The 23473-nt window shown below is 43.9% G+C and overlaps 1 protein-coding gene across 1 annotated transcript in view; it reads left to right on the top strand.

The window, feature by feature from the left end:
* The window catches only part of RAB5B (RAB5B, member RAS oncogene family), a 119898-nt gene that overhangs the window by 46133 nt on the left and 50292 nt on the right, over positions 1–23473 (top strand). Inside the window, exons 2-3 of the mRNA XM_077483422.1 lie at positions 2624–2893; positions 5579–5730. Of these exons, the coding sequence (XP_077339548.1) occupies positions 2731–2893; positions 5579–5730 (315 nt within the window). The 5' untranslated portion in view covers positions 2624–2730. The remainder of the gene's footprint in view (positions 1–2623; positions 2894–5578; positions 5731–23473) is intronic.

Raw genomic sequence — 23473 nt, 5'->3', positions numbered from 1 at the left:
GTGGTGACCAAGCTTTGATCTAAGAGGGCTACTGACTGGTCTATCATGAGCAGGTCGTCTAGGTATGCTATAATTGTTATACCTCGAGTCCTTAATCTGGCCAGAGGAAGGGCCAGAAGTTTTGTAAACACCCAAGGTGTAGTAGCTAGACCGAAAGTCAGAGCTACAAAGTGAAAATTAAGTTTTTCCACTTTGAAATGCACATATTTCTGATAATTGGGGAAAATAGATACATGCAGGTATGCATCCTTGATGTTGATTGATGCCAGAAGTTCTCCTCCTGGGCCTGCTGTTCAGGGAAAACCTTGAGCATCTGTTTCAAGTGGTCTCCTAAGGATTGATGCACTCCAATTGCTGCCATATGCCAACATTCCTATAATGTTTACATTCCTTGTAATAGGAATAAAAGTGATCCGTTTTATTTTTTTTAAAACAGTGTAAAAATAAATAAAATCAAGTAAAATAAATTAAGAAAAAAATTGGGTTTTTTTTAAAACACCCCGTCCCGTCGAGCTCGCGTGCAGAAGCGAACGCACGCATGAGTAGCGGTAGTCAAACCACACATGTGAGGTATCGGTAGAATGGGAACAATAATTCTAGCCAGAGACCTCCTCTGTAACGCAAAACATGCAACTGTAGAATTTTTTAAATGACATTTATGGAGATTTTTGAGGGTAAAAGTTTGACGCCATTCCACAAGTGGGCGCAATTTTGAAGCATAACATGTTGGGTATCAATTTACTCGTGTAATATTATCTTTCACAATATAAAATAAATGGGCTAATTTTACTGTTGTCTTTTTTTTTTTTTTTTTTTATAAGTGAATTTTTTCCCAAAAAAGTGTGCTTGTAAGACCACTGCGCAAATACGGTGTGAAAAAAGTATTGCAATAACCACAATTTTATTCTCTAGGATGTTAGAAAAAAACAATCTATAATGTTTGGGGGTTCTAAGTAATCTTCTAGCAAAAAAACAGTTTTAAACATGTAAACACCGAGTCTGAAAAAGAGGCTTGGTCCTTAAGTGGTTAAGCATGTTCATTTGGAGATCCATTACATTGATGATGTTTGATGTACTGGTGGCTTGGGGGGGTGCTAGTGGAAATCCTGGGTTGATTTAATTGTAATGTGATAGTATAGATCTTAAAGTAGTTTTTAAACCCTTACAAACCACTTTGACCTACAGGTAAGCCTAGATACACGGTTTAGGAGATATTTGCCAAAAGACAGGCACTGCTATCTACGGCGCATGCACCGTAGACAGCGGCGTGCAGGCGCACTGAGCGCGCCGCAGTTAATGGCGATATGCCGCGAGTGGTGGCTCCCGTGCGCATGCGCGGGAGTGACGTCATCGCGGCTCAGACGAATGACAACGCCGGAGCAGCGAGAAGAAGATGGAGGCTCCGGACTACAGGGGACAGCGGTGACTTCGCTGGCTCCTGTGTCAGGTAAGTGGCACATAATGGACTACTATGCATTGCATAGTAGTCCATTATGCTTTACCTTTGCAGGGAATCAAAGAGGAAGTAAACCCATCAGGGTTTACTTCCTCTTTAAATACAAATATAATCCTAGGGAAATTGAGTTCTTGATCTCAGAAGTTAAAAATGCATGACTGCTGTAAAAGACCACCAGTTTCAGGAAGCCCATGGTAGGCAATACCCTTCTGCACGCCACCAGTCAGATCTTATGAATGATAAGGAAGGTTGGATTTTTATAATTACCTGAAATCAATTTTTTGGAGTTTATTAGGGGACACAAGCCCCACCCTCTGTCTTTGTGATCTGCCCCTACCTAGTATGGTTTTCCTACAAAAGTGAAACCTGCTATTAGTGGAAGGGGCTATAACTGGCCCTTTTTATTTATTTTTTTATTTTTTGCCAGTTTCCAAATTATCCTGTAGATGGCAGATCCCCCCCCCCCCCCCCTCCCCCCCAAATAACTAAATCCTGTGTTCCTTAGAGCAGATCTAAGCTTTCCCGGTCAACATGGACTATTTTTAATCCTTGAGTTCCTTTCACACAGAGCAGCTCTGCTCGTCGGTGGGTATTTGTGACCAGATCAAGTGCTGAGTTGGATCTGATTGGGACAAATGTCATTGTTTTGTCATCCGTGCCCATTCAGTGCGTGTCCACATTTACTCCGTAACGGGGCTGCCTGTGATGGCTCTATGGACGCTCGAATGTAAATGGACTTGTGAATTCTGAACAAAATAACGCATGGAGGGTGGGTTAATTTGACTTGCATATTTTAAAAAAAAATGAAATGGTGTTTTCAGTTTGTGGTACTCCGTTTAGTTCTGCTTTAATGAGCTGCAATAGACAAATTTTATTGCAAGTATGAAAAAATATTATTTTTAACATGAAGCGCTATTATTTGACATTCATGGACATCATGAACTGTATGTACTGTTGCTATTTAAATGTCACTAGGTTTCATCTTGTAATATTTGCATGTTAAAGTAAGGATACAAGTGAGTTCAGTTATGCATTGTCTGAAAAATTTGCACATTATAAAATAATCCCATACATTGTCTTCTTTCTGTATGTAAACATAGATGAATATATTGTAGTTTTTAGGTGATGTTCACATACCTGTATTTTTTTGTTTTTGTTTCCTTATAGATTCTTGCAGCATCTGAACATCCACTGCCTTTCACTAACAGTCCCTAGGGAGTCTCACACAGTCCTCCAACCTTTTGGAGTGCTCCTTTTAATTTTTTTGCAAGGAAATGGCTGGAAGAGGAGCAGCAAGGCCGAATGGTCAGTCACAGGGCAGTAAAATCTGCCAGTTCAAGTTGGTGTTGCTGGGTGAATCTGCAGTGGGCAAATCCAGTCTGGTGTTGCGTTTTGTCAAGGGACAGTTTCATGAATTCCAGGAGAGCACAATCGGAGGTAGGTTGTCCAAAGGGAGAGTGTTTTCTGGAAATGTTGTAAGCTGTATTTCTGTGTCTAAATATCTTGGAATACATAAAGTATGCCATGTAAGAGGACAAAGTCAACTAAAAGAAATGTGATTAACCTGCATTTACAAAGTACTAATTTGTGTGAAGATTATTTTCATTAGATTCATGGTTTTGAATTGAGGAATAAATTAAAAGTGAAATTTGGATTATGTAAAAAACATATTCTTACCTTTTATGTTGCAGTATTGCAGAGATGCTGCACCCGTCTCACTTGAGCTCTAAGTCAGAGAACTGAGTAATGGTATGACCCACAATCATTCAGTTCTCCGTCTGCTCCTAGCAGAGAGCAGCTACTCAATCGCCAGTCTCCTCTCTGCTCCTCTAGCACTCACTGTAGCACCGTTCTGGAGAGGGGGTGGGTGCAGTTGACTTTGGTTCTCGGTCACACGCTGAGATCTGGAGTGGCTCTGCCATGTCAGCTGAGGGTGGGCAATATCCAATTACGGCAGACTCTGGGTCATAGGAGTGCATTAGCAAGTGTTCTCCAGTAACTGACAAGAGAAATCTGGCCAAAAAAAAGCTTTGTCCATACTTCTAAAGTGGATCTAAGGTCGGAAGTATTTTTTACCTTAAAGTGGAACTTGAAGTCCTGCTAGATCACTTTAGGCTGGCCCATATTACAGGTATAGCTACGTACAACATTAAAAATGAGTGCCTATACTGTATAAAATCCAGTAATACACTGTCTCACCCTACTCTGCACATGCTCAGTTGCTCTCCATGTTTAGGCATTTTTAGGAACTTCTGAGTTTATAGAGGCTGATATGCTGACAGCCTTAATGCAGAATTAAACCTTCCTAACCTTTACAGCCAAGGAAGCTGCTTCTGTTTGATCTTCAGCTGCCATGGTGCTTCACATGTGATCAGCTATGACACCAGTCATTTGATGGTTTGACAGTTTGGTTGAGGACACAGGCATACATGACAGTTAGCAATCATGGCATTCCAAGAATAAATGTTTTTTGAAGCTGTTAAATGAATGGGTTTCTGCTGTTCAGGAGCTCTAGGCTTCAGCAAAATGGCGGCCTCCAGTAAGAGGAGTTATGGGTAAAGTTCTACTTTAATGCATTCTATGCATTAAGGTAAAAAACCTTCCCTGTGCAGTAGCCCCCTTAAGGCTGGATTCACACCTATGCAGTTTTAGTGCTTTTTGCATTTTGCAGATTTGCACTACAGAATGTGTTCCATTGAAAACCATGTTAGGTGGACTGTAGTGCAAATCTGCAAAATTCAAAAAGCACTAAAACTGCGTAGGTGCAAATCCAGCCTAATACTTAGCGGAGCCCCTTCTCAATCCAGCGATGTGCACAAGAGCCTCAGCTCTCCGGGGACTCTCCCACATTATTGGCTGAGACAGCAGTGGGTGCCATTGGCTCCTGCTGCTTTCAAAGTCAGTGAGCCATTGAGGAGAGATAGGGGATGTAGCTGAGCCGAGACTTTGTGTCTCAATGGACACACAAAGGGCAGTGGTTTGAAAGCGAGCCCCCTCGAGTGCCTCCAGTACAAGCTGCTTTCTCTGGGTGCACTGCCAGGAAGGAGAGGTCGGGAGAGTCTGTGGAGGACCCAAGAAGAGGAAGTTCGCTGCTGCTCTGTGCAAAACCACTGCACAGAGCAGGCAAGTATGAACTTGTTTTATCATTTTTAGAAAAAAAAAGCTTAGCCCTGAAAGTGGTTGTAAACCCTTACAAACCACTTTGACCTACAGGTAAGCCTAGATTAAGGCTTACCTGTAGGTCCAAAAAAATACACGGTTTAGGAGATATTTGCCGAAAGACAGGTGCTGTCTACGGTGCATGTGCCGTAGACAGAGGCGCACTGAGCGTGCCGCTGTCAACGGCGATATGCCGCGAGTGGCGGCTCCCGTGTACATGCACGGGAGTGACGGCTTAGCCGAGTGACAGCGGCAGAGCAGCGAGACCTACCGAGAAGATGGATGCTCCAGACTACAGGGGACAGCAGTGACTTCGCTGGCTCCTGTGTCAGGTAAGTGACACATAAAGGACTACTGTGTGATACATAGTAGTCCATTATGCTTTACCTTTGCAGGGAATCAAAGAGGAAGTAAACTCATCAGGGTTTACTTCCTCTTTAATACCACCTAAAGTAGAAGTTCAGCCTAAAACTAAAATGTCTAAATCTACTTGCAGCCAAAGTCTAAGACCAACCTATCTAGCCCCGTAAAGCAGAAATTGCTATACATACCGTTTCTGAAGACGGTCCAGTCCCACGCTGAGCTGTCAGCAGCTGCTTCTCAGTGTAGGTGCGTACAGAAGAGGTGGCCAACAGTGGAAAAGCCCCATAGTAAATCTATGAGTGATGTCACTTCACAGGCATTTCCCAGCTGTTGTCAGCTGTCTCTTGCACACAGCTTCCACCTCTGGAGATCGGAGTGGCTTCAGTAGAGGTTTGCAGAGTGATTTTTGCTTTACAGGGCTAGAAAGGTTAGTCGTAGATTTCAAGATTTTCGTTTTGGGCTGAGCTTCCAATTTTTAAGTTTATACTGCCTGTATACATGCTTCATAAACCATTAGTTCTCTATGAAGAATAATAATAGAATAGTATAAAATATAATTGTGATCCTTTTACATATTTATGTTCTGCTTTTTCTCTTTAGCTGCATTTCTCACACAGTCGGTTTGCCTGGATGACACAACGGTAAAATTTGAGATCTGGGACACAGCGGGACAAGAGCGATATCACAGTCTGGCTCCTATGTACTATAGGGGTGCACAAGCTGCCATTGTGGTCTATGACATCACCAACCAGGTAATTTTTTTTTAATTTGAAAGGAGTAGTAGTTGCTTTTCATGTATTCTGTAATATGATTTACAGACTCCAGACAAACGTAAATATATCAGGGGAACATGTAAATATGTGGCAGAAATATAAATTGGAACTTGTGTGAGTTAATAAACTTTGTAAAACCATTTCACAAATAAATGATTAGTATTTTGAAATTATTTGAAAATATTTTTTATTTAACCACTTGCTTACTGGACACCTAAACGCTCCTGCCCAGACCAATTTTCAGCTTTTAGCGCTGTCACTCTTTGAATGACAATTGCGCAGTCATACAACAGTGTACCTAAATGAAATTTTTATATATTTTTTTTCCACAAATAGAGCTTTCTTTTGGTCGTATTTGATCACCTCTGGGTTTTTTTCTTTTTTGTTAAAAAAAAAATTGAAATGTTAAAAAAAAAAAATACAAAACCGTTTTATATTTTGTTAATTTTGCAAACAGGTATTTTTTCTCCTTCATTTATGTACGCTGATGAGGCTGCACTGATGGGTGGCACTGGTGGGCACTGAGAGGTGGCACTGAAGGGAACTAATAGGTGGCACTGAAGAGCACTAATGGGCACTGATAGCTGGCACTGATGGGTGGCAGTGATGGGCACTGATCTCCACTGGTAGGTGACACTGATGGGCAGCACTACTAGGTGGCACTGGTGAGACACTGATTGGCGCCACTGGTGGGCATTGATAGGTGGCACTGATTGCTGGCACTTTTATGTACTGGTGGGCACTGATTCGTGGCACTGTCAGGCGGTACTGATGGGCACAGATGAGGCAGCTTCCCCTCTTCCTCCTCGGGACCGATGTCCCTTCAGCAGAAGCCGGTGACCGGCTTTTTTTTCTCCTCACGCTGCCAGCGTGAGAAAAAAAAATTATGAATTCTCTGTTTACATCACGTAATCAGCTGTAATTGTCTGACAGCTGATCACGTTGTAAGGGGCCAGGATCAACCCCTTACACCGATTTGTGATTACCCAAGTCTCACTGACTCTATTGATGGCCTCCCAGCAAAGTAGATTCGTGCTGTAGCCGTCATTCGGCTATAACGCAAATCTGAAGGGGTTAAAGGATTAGTTTACCTTTTGCAAAATTACTTAAGCGTTTCAGCTTCTCTAGTATAATAAAGAGACACTGAACAAGTTAAACACTCTTCCTTAAAAAATAATTCATACACTTACACTACTTAATGACCCTGTGTCCTATTTTTCATTATGTTTTTTCATACTGTGTTTTTGCTGTTCTCTTGTAATGTTCTCTGTGAGCTCCTGGGCCTCTGCTTCTGCTGAAATATAATTTACTTGCAATACAGGTATCAAGAGTACCCTCAATCTTAATATTTCTCTCTATTTTACTTGTACATACAAACCGTTATCATACTCCTTTTATTTGTAGGACATTGACTCATCCTATCGCACACTCTCATGTACCACTCTCTCTTATAAAGTAGTAGTAAGAACCAGAACCCAGAAGAAAAAAAAAAAACTAGACAATAATTACATATGAAGAATAATTACTCATACAGAGATAGTAAGCCAACCATTGACGTGTCACCATGGGTCAGACTCAGCAATTCCAGAAATCTCTCCCGTTGGTATGGTAGCGTCTATCATACGCCTTCACTCCCATATACCGTCCTCCACCTATCCCACTAGCAACCTATCTAGGACCAACTGGGGTGAAGCCACTGCCGGGGATCCCAACCAGTTCTGCCATATATTAGAGAATTTGTTTGGTGTCTTTCTGTGCTGGTATGTGTATTTTTCATGGATAAGAGTGGTATTAACCATTTGTATCCACTGCGCCTCCTTTGGTACCCGCGCCGACAACCATAAACGGGCAATGTGTTTCCTGGCCAAGTATAGAAGTCGCCTAAGGGCAGTGTATATTGGTGGAGGGTACCTGTCCTCATCCAGGCTGCCCAGCAGGCACACAAAAGGCTCCAGCCCAAGCTGGCCTCCAATTCTTTTTGTTACAAACAGGCAGTGCACATTAGTTGTGGGTATGTGCACTGTTCCTTGCACACTACAAGTCCCATAGTCCATATTCCCTAGCCTTTCTCTGGAGTGAGAGTGTGACTATGTTCCTACAGACAGTGGGACCATGGGGGATGTAGCCATCCTCTCAGGAAATCGGATTACAACAGCAAGATAAAAAAGGAATTTGTGAGATAATGGAAGCAATAAAAGGTACTTTTTTGGGAGCTAAGAATGCATACCTGAATAGATTAAAAAACAAGTTTAGTGTCCTTTTGATAAGTGTGCCTTTAAAAAAAGATGCCTAAATTGCAAGAAATACCCATTGGCTGGCTGTGTTCACAGCCACCTGTCCATAAAAAAATTCTAGAGTGAGTGACCCTCCCCACCCCTCATACATTTCAGGACAAGAGGGGCAATGAATGCTTGGCTCCATAAGTGCAGGAACCTTCTAGCTTCTTTAAAACCTGTGGCTGACCTGAGCATTTTAGGACAGAGGTAGAGAGAGCGCCCTGCGCAGGTTTTCCACAAGGTCACTCATTCCTGTACTAATGGGGCTATGCATCATTCAGCTTGCAGGGGTTGTCCACTCAAGAAGATTTACGGCCAGGCTAGAGAAAGATGCACATGGCATATGCCATATAGCATTTTTGTATTTATTTTTTTCCTGAGGCCTGTTTTTTGCTAGACAAGCTGGAATGCATAGGTAATTTTTTTATTTTTTTTTGTAAAAGTGATGTAAATGTGAACTAACAGTTTATAGTGTGTGTAGAGCTCAATTTTTTTATTTTTGTTTTGGATCAAATGTGGAAGGGATATGTGTAATGTGGAACACCTGTCAGGGATTTGTTGCTGTCTGTGTACCCGCTGGGGAGATTCATTCTCACGAATGGTCCCATTGACCATTTTCTAATACAGAAAGTGATGGGAAATCTCAAATTTTTCACTTGTCCCCAGAAATGAAGGTGTAAAGAAATCTAATGGGGACACGTCTCAATGACATCTATTTTAAGGGCACACCTTAGATAGTTGCATTGTGGTAATGTGCTAAATGCCATTGTGATTAGCACCCCAACACATCTCCAAAACACACATACAATGCATCAAGTTCTTAGCCGGTAAGAAACGCAGACATAACCTATTTTCTCTTTCATTCATTGACTGGCACAGCTACAGTAATCTTGACCGTAGGGTTATTACGCCACCTTCAGGAGAGGACTAGGCAGAACATGTAATACATATGAAAAACAGAACTTTACAGTTCCGCCCAGGAGATGGTCCCGCTAGTAATATCCCCTCAGCCTGCTTCCTGCAGCTCAGTTTTTTTTTCTGCCTAGTGAAGAAGGAACTAGGCTCTCTGCGGGACCATCAGTCCTGGGAATTTTTCTGGATTTTTTGCCTTTTGCGCAAGATTTTAAGATCCTGTGATCTGCTATCAACAGCCGGCTGGGTGACAGGCTGGATAAGCTAGATCCTTGTAGTCTCCCCAGCCTGGCCATCGGGCATGTGCAGACCCTAGCTACGCGCTGGGTCGGCCATGACATGCCCCTCAGGCTCCAGGGGCAGCCGGTGAGCGCAACGTACCGGGGCACACACATGACCCGACTACCGATGTCTTTGTCACAGTGTGCCGTGGCCAGCAGCCACCCTGTACTGCTCGGGAGTGGGTTTGTGATGGGATGTCCCCAGCTCGTCCGGATGGTAAGTAGAGTTCTTTCTGCCTCAGCAGGATTGAGCAGCTGGGCTTTCCCTGGGAGGTCGATTGGGGGGTCCCTCTCTTCTCTCCCTGTCCCCATTTTCCTCCACCTACCCCCCCCCCCCCTGTGAGGGATGCTGAAGGGCTGGGCTACTGAGCGGTGTGTGTGTACCTGTAGCCAGGGGTCCTCCAAGGGGCTCTGATCCTGGATTGGGGGCTGCGCTGGTGGTCTGTGTCCCTGGGTTGTCTGTGGTCTCTCCGCTGGTGTCTGGGGGTCTACATGTGCTGCCGCCATTTAGCACTGTCTGCCGCCATTATCTCTGTTCATTCACTGTGTACAGTTATTGTCAGCCATTTTCTGTGAGTCTCTGTGGAAAGCATGGTCGGGCCATTTTCCCGAAGTTTGGCGGGCATTTTCCCTATGATTGTCCCTATACAGGGCGACTGGCGGCCATTTTGTTGTAGCTCAGCGAAGTTTTTATCCTCTGCGCTGGTCCCTGTAGCTCAGAACAGCGCGTTTTTTTTTTTTTTTTTTCTGGACTCCTGGGAGCTGACACTGGACACAGAACGGCGCACCACTCGGTCGGGGTGGTGAGTCCTGCGGTGGGGGCCCCTCAGTCTGCAGCAGCTAGGAGGGTGGGATTGTGCACCAAGTCCCCAAGGGTGGCAGACAGGGTGGGTCAGCATGGCTTCAGAAACTCGTGTTTCTTCCGCAGAACTCCCTGCAGTTGCAAACGGCTCATCTGCAAACAGTGCAGTGCCTTTGGACGCCTTGTCGGCGGTCCTGGAAACTTTCGTTGCCAGGGTTGAGGCGGTGTGCGGGCGCAAAGGTGGTAATAAAAAGTCCCCTGCCCCCGTCCTCCGGGGAGAGCTCTTACTCAGACTCAGCCCCGCAGTGACTGGTGGCCCCAGCTCTGATAGATCAGATGATGCTGACCTGGACCGATCGGACAGCGAGGATGATTCCCCGTCCGGGTCCGCGCAAGACAAAGCGCTAGTTGGAGCACTTATCACAGCTGTGCGTGATAACCTGAAAATGTAGTATACGGTAGGATCCTTCGCTGAGGTAGCGTTCCCTTTTGGGTCCCGTAAGCCAGGCTGTGTAGCCAAGGTGTTTCTGTATCTGACTTATTTAGATAAGTTCCTATACAAGGAATGGGGAAGCCCGCAACAGACCACCTCAGTCCCTAAAAGAATGGCGGTGCGCTACCCTTTGAGGTGAGCCTTCTTAAAAATGGTCGGCTCCTCCTGTCGTGGGCGCCCCCCAGTATCCAGGTTAAACAAAGTAACCACGATCCCGGTAGAGGGGACTCCTGTGTTTAAGGACCCTACCGACAGGAAGGCCGAGGCAGTGGCCGGTCCTTGCTTACAGTTGTGGGGTGAGCAATACGACCAGTACTGGCCACAGCACTAGTGTCGCAGACACTTACTGAATGGGCAAAACTTTTGCACCGTGAATTGGAGGAGCAGCAGGCTACTCCTGTCTGCGTGGAACTAGCAGACCAGTTAGTGCACGGCCTTAAGTACGTTTGTGACGCGGCCCTGCATATGTTTCCCTTGCTCTCCAGGGCTTCAGTGTCAGCAGTGGTGCTGCGGCGCCTGATTTTGCTAAAATGCTGGTCTGCGGACCAGGCATCCAAAAAAGCCTTGACAGATCTACCCTTCCTTGGTGAGTGCCTATTTGGAGCCTCGTTGGATGACATTAATAAGAATGTCACAGGTGGGAAGAGCACCTTGCTCCCACAGGCCAGGAAGAGTAAGGAGCCACGCCGCAGGCAAGGGCCCTCATTTTCCGCTCAAAAGAGGCTGTTTCGTCCACCCGGGACTTCGGCTTAGCGCTCCCAGTCCGACAGGGTGACTACGGAGGGACAGAAGCATCCCTGGACTCGCAAGCCTAACGAGCCAGTGAGCAAAAAATGCTTCCCCATGAAGGATTGCCCATGCCCTTCACTCGGGTAGGGGGTCACCTTCTGGAGTTTGCAGCCTGGTGGGCCTCTCAGCTGTCCGACCAATGGGTCTGCGAACTGATTTCATCGGGCTACAAGATGGAGTTTCTCTCTTGGCCACCAAATGGGTTCTTCCAATCCAGCATACCCTTACTCCCGGCTCGCCGGGAGGCCCTGTTGGGAGCTTTGTAAAAGTACAGAGGTTTAGAATGGAATCAGTTCGCTCAGTTGTCGCTGCACTCCATCAGGGGGACACCCAGGACGCGTACCTGCACATACCCATATGCCTCAGACATCAGAGCTTTCTGCGATTTGCAGTAGGGGAAGCCCAATGCCAGTTTGTGGCTCTCCCCTTTGGCTTGCCTTCAGCACCCTAAGTCTTTACCAAGGTATTGGCTCCAATTTTGGCGTTGTTGCGACAACGGGGGATCGCAATCGTGGGTTACCTAGACGATCTCCTCCTGAAAGCAGCTTCCGCCTCAGAATTAAAGGAGGATGTGGCAATCGCTATGCAAACCCTGCAGGAATTTGGGTGGCTGTTGAACCTCAAAATGTTGGTGCTTATACCGACTTGGTGCCTGGAGTACCTAGGCTTAATGCTGGACTCGTGGAAGCGAGAGTGTTTCTCCCTTTAGACAAACTGCAGACTCTCTGAGCCACGGTGAAGCTGTTGCTGAACCGCAGGTGGTCGCTTCTGCATGCGAGTCCTGGGTCTCATGGTGGCCTCGTTCGAGGCGGTACTGTATGCCCAATTTCACACCAGAGTCTTGCAGAAGGAGATATTGACAAAATGGGACAAATCTCCAGACAAAGACATTCCTACCTCTACATTGGACAGTGATCACAATGGACACCAGCCTGACCGGCTGGGGTGGTGTGTTGGGAGTACAGTCGACCCAGGGCCTCTGGTCGGGGGAGGAATCCAAGTTGCCAATCAATGTGCCCGAGCTCCGAGCGATCAGGCTATGCCTCTCCACATGGTCGATGAGACTAAGAGGGCGTCTGATCAGGATCCAGTCAGACTACGCCATGGCGGTGGCATATGTCAACCATCAAGGGGCAACAAGAAGCTCGGCTGCAGCACGGGATTTTGCTCTGCCCACCCCCCGTTTTGGTTTTAACGGCATGGCTGTTGAGAGCCAGGTGCTAAGGAACCGAGGCCTGTCAGACTCTGATTTCAACTATGTTGAGGGCACGGAAATCTTCTTCTCAGAAGATATACCATCGTACATGGAAAGCTTATATCTCCATTAGAGCTGCACGATTCTGGCCAAAATGATTTTTTTTTGCTTAGAATAAAAAGATCACAATTCTCTCACGATTTTCGCAACATAAAATCTTTCACATTATACAAAAAAAAAAAAATTGGCTAACTTTACTGTTTTTTTTTTTTAATTATTATTAATTAAAGTAATTTTTTGCAAACATTTTTGAAAGACCGCTGCGCAAATACAGTGTGACATAAAATATTGCAACAACCACCATTTTATTCTCTAGGGTGTCTACTACAAATATATATATGTGTGTGTGTATATATATGTTTGTAGGTTCCAAGTAATTTAATTTTCTAGCAAAAAAAAAAGATTTTAATTTGAAACCAACAAATGTCAGAAAAAGGTTTAGTGTTTAAGTGGTTAAACTTTTTTCATTTACACAAAGTCTATTCCATTGACAAATTGTTACAATGTTTATACTTAACCACTTCAATACAGGGCACTTAAACACCTTCCTGCCCAGACCAATTTTGAGCTTTCAGCGCTGTCGCACTTTGAATGACAATTGCGCGGTCATGCTACACTGTACCCAAATGAAATTTTTATCATTTTTTTCCCACAAATAGAGCTTTCTTTTGGTGGTATTTGATCACCTCTACGGTTTTTATTTTTTGCGCTACAAATAAAAAAATACCGAAAATTTTGAAAAAAAACGTTTTTTTTTGTTTCAGTTTCAAAACTTTGTAAATAAGTACATTTTCTCCTTCACTGATGGGCACTGATGGGGCTACACTGATGGGCACTGATAAGGTGGCACTGATGGGCACCAATGTGGCACCAATGAAGTGGCACTGATGGGCGGCACTGATGGGCGGCACGGATGGGCGACACGGATGGGCGGCACTGATGGGCGACACGGATGGGCAACACGGACGGACACTGATAGGTGGCACAAATTGGCACTGATAGCTGGCACGGATGGGCGGCACGGATGGGCATGGATAGGCGGCACAGGTGGGCATGGATAGGCGGCACAGGTGGGCATGGATAGGCGGCACAGGTGGGCACTCATAGGCGGCACAGGTGGGCACTCATAGGCGGCACAGGTGGGCACTCATAGGCGGCACAGGTGGGCACTCATAGGCGGCATCGGTGTTATAGTAATGGATGCCAATCAGTGCCAAACAATAATGCATGCCAATCAGTGATGCCCATTGTGGGCACTGATTGGCACCCATTGTGCTGACTGGCATCCCTGGTGGTCTAGGGAGGATTATGGATTTTATTACCTTTTCCCTGGTGGTCTAGTGGTGTCCCTGGTGGTCCAGTGTGGGCATCCTCGGGGGGGGGGGCTGTGCTGATAATCGATCAGCACAGACCCCCCCCTGTCAGAGGAGCAGCCGATCGGCTCTCCTCTACTCGCGTCTGACAGACGCGAGTGAGGGAAAGTCGATCACCGGCTCTTCCCATTTACACTGTGATCAGCCGTGATTGGACACGGCTGATCACATGGTAAAGAGTCTGTCGGAGACTCTTTACCGAGATCGTAGTTGCCGGGTGTCAGACTGACACCCCGCAACAACGATCGCCGCGATGCGCGCCCCCGGGGGCGCGCAGCGGCTCATAATCCTAATCACGTCATATGACGTCCGGTTAGGATTATGAAACCACTTTGCCGCCGTCAATTCCCTATAGGGCGGGCGGCAAGTGGTTAAGTTCAACTGATAAAGAATGTTGTGATTCTTGGCAGACTGCCTGGTTTTTTCTCTTCCTTTCTTTTGAAGGCTGTGGGTTCGGAAGAGCAGAGAGAATTCTTTGCATAGAAAGAATTGTAAAACACTTTATTTGAGATCGCGATAACGATTCTTGACGATTAATTGTGCAGCTCTAATCTCCATGTGTGACGAGATGGGGTGACCTATTCCATTTCCTACAACGAGGAGTAGACCAGAAACTGGCTTTAAGCACCATTAAAGGGGAGGGCCACCCTGAAAAACAAAAAAATGTTAAAAATTACAAAAAATCTAAAAAAAAAAAAAATGAAAAAAAATTTTTTTTTTTACTTACCAGAAATGCCTGTTGCTAGGCACTTTCTCCTAATCTTCCTCTTCCTCCTCCGCGGAGATCTTCTGTCTTCTCTCTTCGTCGCGGCGTCTTCTGGGTAATGAGTCGCGCTGTGTTCTGGGAACTGTGTGTTCCAGAACACAGCGCGTACCATTCAGAAAGCGCTGCGGGACTCGCGCATGCGCAGTAGCTGCGGGACTCGCGCATGCGCAGTAGGAAACGGGCAGTGAAGCCATAAGGCTCCGCTGCCTGTTTCCCTTACAAGGGATGGCGGCGCCGGGACCCGAGAGCCGAGGGACGGGTCGGCCTCGGGCGGCCGACATCGCGGGCGCCCTGGACAGGTGAGTGTGTTTATTAAGTCAGCAGCTGCAGTGTTTGCAGCTGCTGACTTTTTTTTTTTTTTTTTTATAACCGGCCCTCCGCTTTAAGGGACAGATATCAGCCTTGGCTGTCTTTTTCCAAAGGCCCCTGGCGTCTCACTTTCTAGTGAGCACCTTTGTACAAGGGCGCAGTACAAGTACTATCGGCGCTTCGAAAACCGACGTTTGAGAACATCAGGGAAATTCCCTTGTTGACTCTTTCTCAGAAAGGTGTCTTCCTAGTGGCCATTACATCGGCCAGGAGGGTTTCGGAACTGGCGGCCTTGTCTTGCAAGTCGACCTATCTTGTTATCCACAAGGATAAGGTGGTGTTGCGTCCGCCACCTTCTTTTCTACCGAAGGAGATTTCGTCTTTTCACATCGATGAAGACATTGTGTTACCATTTCTGTGTCCTAAACCGACACATCCTAAGAAGATGGCTCTCCATTCCCTGGATGTGGTCCGGGCCCTAAGGGTGCATCTGTCTGGCACGGCTCCCTTCCGGAAGTCAGACTCTCTGTTCCTTTTCGTTAGCTGGTCTCTAAAAAGGGATGGCGGTCTCGTCGGCCACCATTTCCAGGTGGATCGGAGAGATTGTGGTCCAGGCTTAAGCCTTGAAGGGGCAGGTGCCCCCCTTTCCTCTCACGGCTCATTCCACCAGGGCAGTTGGGACCTCTTGGGCTTTCCGACATCAAGCGCAAGTGTGTAAAGGCGGCGACTTGGTCATCCGTTCACACTTTTACAAAGTCTGATGCCTGCTTTGGCCGCAAAGTTTTGCAGGCGGCCATGTAATGTTGCAATTTTACACTCTTTCTTCTGCTAAGAAAAAGTTACCTTTTTTGAATGTTAATGCACTTTGCTGCATTTGGTTGACCGCAAGTTCTGATGCGGTTAGTTCAGATGGTGACTCCCCCGTTAGTGAACACCGCTGGTTGTGGGTGAAGTTATGCTGCTAATTCACATCCCTTGCTATGACACTGCTTGGGGACGTCCCTACGGTCAAGATTACTGGAGCTGTGTCAGTCAATGAACGAAAGAGAAAATAGGATTTTTGGACTCACCGTAAAATCCTTTTCTCTGAAGTTCATTGACACAGCACCCTCCCCTCCTATTAGTTTACGTTATACTGCTTGTTGACACACTGAGTTGCAGGGAGCAGGCTGATGGGTTATTACTAGAGGGACCGCCCCCTGGGCAGAACTGTACATGTTCTGCCTAGTCCTCTCCTGAAGGTGGCGTAATAACCCTACGGCTTTAGATTACTGGAGCTGTGTCAGTCAATGAACTTCAGAAAAAAGGTTTTTACGGTGGGTACAAAAATCCTATTTTTTTTTTTTGTATGCTTTGAGGAGCATTGCAGCCAACTATTTTGAATGCAGCACAATGCACACGAACAACGCATGTTCTGTGGCCCACTGCATTAAGATGTGAATGAGTCCTAAGAAAGGATATCCTATTGCTTTGGGAGAGATCTATTACTTCCTGCAATTCTCTGGGTTAGAATGTGAAGTGAAATCTCCCCAACAGGACACCTGAGAGGAGTTGATCCTTACCTTATCTAAAATGCAAAAAAAATTAGAATTGTTTTCATTTGTATAGTCTCCTTTTACATACAAAGATGTATTTATTTGGATAGGCATGATACTGAAAAAGTTTTTTGACATATTCTTTAAAGTGGCTGTAAACCCTTACAAACCGCTTTGACCTACAGGTAAGCCTTAAACCTACACGGTTTAGGAGATATTTGCCAAAACACAGGCACCGCTGTCTATGGCGCATGCGGCGTAGACAGCGGCGCGCAGGCGCACGGAGCGCGCCGCTGTCAACGGCGATATGCCGCGAGTGGCGGCTCCCATGCGCATGCGCGGGAGTGACGCCATCGCAGCTTCGCCCAATGACAGCAACGGAGCAGCGAGACCCACCGAGAAGATGGAGGCTCCGTACACGAGGGGACATCGGTGACTTCGCTGGCTCCTGTGTCAGGTAAGTGACACATAATGGACTACTATGCGATGCATAGTAGTCCATTATGCTTTACCTTTGCAGGGAATCAAAGAGGAAATAAACCCATTAGGGTTTACTTCCTCTTTAAGAATAGTATTCTGGGCTTGTATCACATGGTTCGTTTTTCAATATTTCAATCCTGATGCTCACTTACTATATTATATATGCTAGCCATATACCAAATATGTCCTACTGGTGTAAAATTACTTACTGGTCTATTGTCTTGATTGTGTCCACTGCTTTTATGTGTTATGAACATGAATAAAGAATAACACTTCTAAAAAGATCTTGTGTCGGGTAGATGTAAACATTTGGCATGTTAAAGTATATTTTTATCCAGTAGATGGAGCTGTAACCTTTTCATCTGTTCCAGAAACGACTAATCATTCTGTTCTACCCATAATGGTCCAGGAAGGCTTTGCCATGTGTAAATGTTTATTTGTTAAGCAAAGATTATATTAGAAGTAAAGATTAAAAAAAAAAAAAAAACATTTATAAAAAAATTCATGAAGAAAATTTGCCCTAAAACCATTTTTGTTTGTATTGTAAAGTCTATCTCTTGTCACATTTTTTTAAATACTTTTTTGAATTTTTCATACCTGAATAAGTAATAAAACCGTACAGTGTAGGAGGTTTTCAAAGATAGGAAAAGATTTCCACATTTGTAATGTCTGGTAGAGTGGAGAGGATAGCACCACCATCATCTTAAATATTGAAGAGTAAAGAACTTGGATAGATTCAAGAAGATGAATGGGGAGGAAAGTTGGTGGGGTCAGAAGGTAGAATGGGTAGAAAAAGGCGGGGCGAGTTCTCCCATTCCGCTGTGTAAGAGCAATGAGGCTTGTCAAATTTTTAACTATTTTTATAAATAAGAAAGTGTAAAATTCCTGCCATGCTGTTATTTCAGGAGGCTCACTGGACACTGACCTCTTCAGCCAGTCTTTTTTTCAGGCCCTGATTTTCAGACATTTTGTACATTGTGAACAAGCCAGTAAGGACACCTTTTTTACAAAGGGGACATACAGTGGGGAAAATAATTATTTGATCCCCTGCAGATTTTGTAAGTTTGTCCACAGAAATCTATAATTGTTATCATAGGCGTATTTTAAATGCTAGAGATAAAATATCAACTAAGGATCCAGAAAAAACACATGATTCAAATGTTATAAATTGAATTTTAGTTCAGTGAGTAAAATAAGTATTTGATCCCCTACCAACCAACAATAATTCTGGCTCCCACAGACTGGCTACAGTATGTGATCATGGGTTACGCAGATTAATCCAGTCAATTTAAGAAGGTACTCCTAACGACAACTCATTATGTGTACAAAAGACACCTGTCTACAGAATCTTTCTTCCATTCAAACCCACCATCATGGGCAAGAGCAAAGAGTTGTCAAAGAATGTCAGAGACAAGATTGTAAACCTGCACAAGCCTGGAATGGGCTACAAAGACCATCAGCAATAAGCTTTGTGAGAAGGAGACATCTGTTGGAGCAATTATTTGCAAATAGAAGAAATACAATCAGTTGCCCTTGTCTGGAGCTCCATGCAAGATTTTGCGGCTTCGTTTAAGGATAATCATGAGAAAAGTGAGTAATCAGCCCATAACTACATGGGTGTGATTTGATCTCAAGGCAGTTGAATGAATGAGTGACTTGTATAGCGCTACCTATGTGAACTGAATCGCCTCAGGGTGCTTTCTTGCCACCGGTGTCCATCTGCAGTTTTTACGTGGTCCTTTAACCTGTAGGGTCCCAACACACTTACAACATACACATATTATGGCCAATTTTTTTATTTTTTTTTGGACAGTGTCTAATTAATCTACCAGCATGTCTTTGGAGTGTGGGAGGAAACCGGAGTACCCGGAGGAAACCCACGCAGGCACTGGGAGAACATGCAAACTCCAGGCAGATAGTGTTGTGGTCAGGATTTGAACCAGCAACCCTATTGCTGCTAGGTGAAAGTGCTAACCACTATACCACTGTGTCTACCCCAGTTGGGTCCACAGTCACCAAACAAACCATTGGTAACACAATACGCCACCATGGCTTGAAATCCTGCAATCCTGGGTATGTACAAGCCTGTCTGAAGTCTGCAAGTGAACATATAAATGATTCAGAGAAGGATTGAGAAAAAGTGCTGTGGTCAGATGAGACCAAAATTTAGCTCGCTCTTCTTCCCACAGCCAGAATACCAAAGATGAGTCTTCCAGCATGACGATGACCCAAAACATACGACCAAGGCAACAAAGGAGTGCCTCAACAAGAATCACATTAAGGTCATGGAGTGGCCTAGCCAGTCTCCAGACCTTATTCTGTAGAAAATGATTGTAGGGAGCTGAAACTTTGAATTGCCAAGCGACAGCCAAGAAACCTTAAGGATTTAGAGAAGCTCTGTAAAGAGTGGACCAAAATCCCTCCTGAGATGTTCGCAAACCTGATAACCAACTACAAGGAATGTCTGACCTCTGTGCTTGCCAACAAGGGTTTCTCAACCAAGTAACAAGTCATGTTTTGCTTCGGGATCAATCATTTTTTCTACTCATTGAACTGCAACTCAATTTATAACATTTGTATCGTGTTTTTCTGGATTTTTGGTTGATTTTCTGTCTTATCATTTAAAATACACATATGTAAAAAATTAGACCCTTCATTTCTTTTTAAGTGGTAAACTTAGAAAATCTGCAGGGGAACAAATATTTTTCTTTCCCCCACTGTAGATTATCTCTTCTGCATTAAAAATCTTGCAAATTCACAAATGTTATATTTACTAAATCAAGTTAGACCATGTAAAAAGTAATGTTCACTATTTTTAAATGTGCCATTTTCCTTAAAATAATATCTTTTTATTCTGTAATGAAGGTCCTTGTCCAGGCGCTTCCTGTTTTTAGGTGACATGACTGGCTGCTGCGTGGTCACCCTGTCACATGCATGCTTGTGAGAGATTACAATTGAAATAAAAAATTGTGAGAAGCAGCGCTGATCAAAACGACTAAAACACCCTATATATGCTACATTGTGAGGAAATATGATCAAATAGATAAAAAATCATCAAAACAATTATATCGCACAACTATAGTGAACAGTTAATATATAATTCAAAACATTAACGTGCTTTAAATAAAAAAAAAAATCACAAATCCAAAAAATATAATAAAGTCCATGATTGGTAGTGCTCCAAACAATACATGAGCAAAACTGAAAAAAAAATGAGTATAAAAGTAGAAATATGTTGGTGCTAAAAATTAATAGAAGTGAAAAAACTGTTGTTTAGTAACCAATATATAGTGGTGACATTCAGTGATATCTTGTATGCTAATTAAATGTAACAACAACACCCTTATGAAATCCTCCACCAGACGTGCCAAAATGACTCACCAGATCCAATGGCTGGTAAAATTATAAATCAGCAACTGTGCTTTTTTGCAATCAATGCATACATCAGAAGTGCTTGTTAGCAAATACACAAGGTCATGCCCATGGCTCCCACAGACCTAAGGGGAAGGAAGCTCTGATAGTGTAATAAAGCTTGTTAAAAAGTTTATTTAAAACCTAAAACAAACGTACTCACATATTACAAGTATCCAGACCTGACACTAGGGATTCTAGGCATAAATGTGTTCCCAGTCGCCCCAGGAAGATTTTTTATGATGAAACACGTAGGGCGAGGATAGCACACTGACGTCAACATGCTGTGCAGGATTGCAGTCACAAGCTTGCATACAAACCATTGCGGCTGGAAAGCGATTTGGAACACATTTATGCCTAGAATCCCTAGTGTCAGGTCTGACTCTTTGTAATATGTGAGTGTGTTTTTTTTATTAATATTAATTAGCTTTTTAATAAGCGTTCTTACACTATCAGAGCTTCCTTCTTCCTTCCCCTTATGTCTATTGGAGAGGACCTTGTGCATTTGCTAACAAGCACTTCTGCTTCAAGCATTGATTGCAAAACGTCAGTTGCTGGTTTTATAAATTTACCAGCTATTGGATCTGGTGAGTCAGTTTGGTACGTCTGGTGGAGGATTTCCCTCGGGTGTTATTATCACATTGAATCAGCATACAAGATATCACTGAATGTCACCGCTACACATTGGTTACTGAAAAACTGTTTTTTCTCATATGAATTTTTAGCACTAACCTATTTCTACTATTATATTCATATTTTTTTCAGTTTTGCTCACACATTATTTGGAGCACTACTATTCATGAACGTTATTATATTTTTTGGATTCATGAACCTTTTCATTTAAAGTGGATGTAAACCCTCTCATCATTTCTAAATTACATCCATAGTGCTGATCTCTAAGGATATACATGCCTCCTGCATGTATCCTTATCTGTCAAATATCTCCCCTTTAGCTGCTTGGAGCCCTGCAATACTCCAGATTCTGTGAGCAGGTCTGCTGTCCAGAGCTTGGTGGGTGGAGTTGTGATGTCAGCAGACTTGCTGCCCATGTCTACATTCCCCTTGGCCAGGCCTTCGATATTTTTTACACTGAACTTCTGCTGGTCTTTATGCCCCATGATCACTAACATCCAGTCAAAACCGAGGAAAGTCACCACATGACTTCAGCATGCCCAATCATGCTGAGATGTAGAGCAGCCAATCCTGGGAGAACTGGAGATGAAGGTGGGGGTGAAGTAAACAGAATGCCTCTTCCACACTAGTGCTTGAAATAAGGAAATCACCTGTCAATCACAGCAAGGGGGAAGTAGCAGACACCTATTTCTCTGTGTGTCTGTTTTTATCTTACTGAAGAAAGATAAGAGGATTTCTCAGAGCTGGATTAACTCTTCGTGGCAAGACTGGGCACAGATAAAATTACATCCTCTGCTGTATAAATATGAGTCTTAATGAAAATATTTTTTTGGGGGTTTACATCCACTTTAAAGCACTTTGCACTTTAATGTTCTGCACATATTTTAACTGTTCACTTAGTTGTGTGATATAATTGATTTTTTATCTATGATTGTTGATCGTCACAGTTTTTGAATCCCTTCTACAAACGGTGGATAAAAAAGTCTATGCACCCCTGTTAAAGTGTCAGGTTTCAGTGATGTAAAAAAAAATTTGACAAAAATAACTTTTTCCAACTTTAATGTGACCTAGAAACTGTACAACTCAATTGAACAACAAACTAAAATATTTTAAGGGGGGGGTAAAAAAAAAAACACAATAGTGTGGTTGCGTACGTGTACACACCCTCTCATAACTGGGGATGTAGCTGTGTTCAGCATTAAGCAATCACATTCAAACTCATGTTAAGTAGGAGTCAGTACAAACCTGCCATCACTTAAAGTGCCTCTGATTAACCCCAAATAAAGTATAGCTGTTCTATTAGGTCTTTCCTGACATTTTCTTAGCCACATCCTACTGCAAAAACCATGTTTCGCAGAGAGCTTCCAAAGCATCGGAGGGATCTTATTGTTAAAAGGTATCAGTCAGGAGAAGGGTACAAAAGAATCTCCAAGGCATTAGATATACCATGGCACACAGTAAAGACAGTCATTATCAATCAAGTGGAGAAAATATGGCACAACAGTGACATTAAAAAGGACTGAATGTCCCTCCAAAATTGATGAAAAGACGAGAAGAAAACTGGTCATGGAGGTTGCCAAGAGGTCAACAACATTAAAGGAGCTGCAGGAATATCTGGAAAGTATTGACTGTGTGGTACATGTGACAACAATTTCCCATATTCTTCATATGACAGGGCTATGGGGTAGAGTGGCAAGATGGAAGCCTTTTCTTACAAAGAAAAACATCCAAGCCCGGCTAAATTTAGCAAAAACACATCTGAAGTCTCCCAAAAGCATGTAGGATAGTGTGTTATGGTCTGAAACCAAGGTTGAACATTTTGGCCATAATGCCAAATAATATGTTTGGTGCAAAAACAACAATGCACATCACCAAAAGAACACCATACCCACAAGCATGGTGGTGGCAGCATCATGCTTTGGGGCTGTTTTTCTTCAGCTGGAACAGGGCCCTTAGTCAAGGTAGAGGTAATTATGAACAGTTCCAAATAACAATCAATATTGGCACGAAACCTTCAGGCTTCTGCTAGAAAGCTGAACATGAAGAGGACCTGCATCCAAAGCATACATCCAAATCAACAAAGGAATGGCTTCACTGGCTAAAGTTTGAGAATGGCCCAGCCAGAGCCCAGACCTGAATCCAATTCAAAATCTGTGGGGTGATCAGAAGACTGCTGGGCTGACTATAAGTGTTAAGTTTCCATTTTGCCACACTTTATCAGAGTATGTATTATATGATCAGTGCTGAGTCACATATCAACCTTATCAAACCTAGTGCAGCATCAGCAAGCTCGGGGCACCAGAGAGGAAAAGTACTTGCAGAAAAAATTCCTTTCCTGAAACTTTTCAAACTTAGAGCAAACTTTATAAGGGTCCGTGGTGACCTGAAACATAACTGTTAATATGGA

The sequence above is a fragment of the Lithobates pipiens genome, unplaced genomic scaffold (assembly GCF_037356315.1).
Source record: "Lithobates pipiens isolate NorthernLeopardFrog02 unplaced genomic scaffold, aLitPip1_a1.2 Scaffold_16, whole genome shotgun sequence".
Taxonomy (NCBI): Eukaryota; Metazoa; Chordata; class Amphibia; order Anura; family Ranidae; genus Lithobates; species Lithobates pipiens.
The sequence above is the reverse complement of the archived record's forward strand: the minus strand, read 5'-3'. Positions and strand labels throughout refer to the sequence as shown.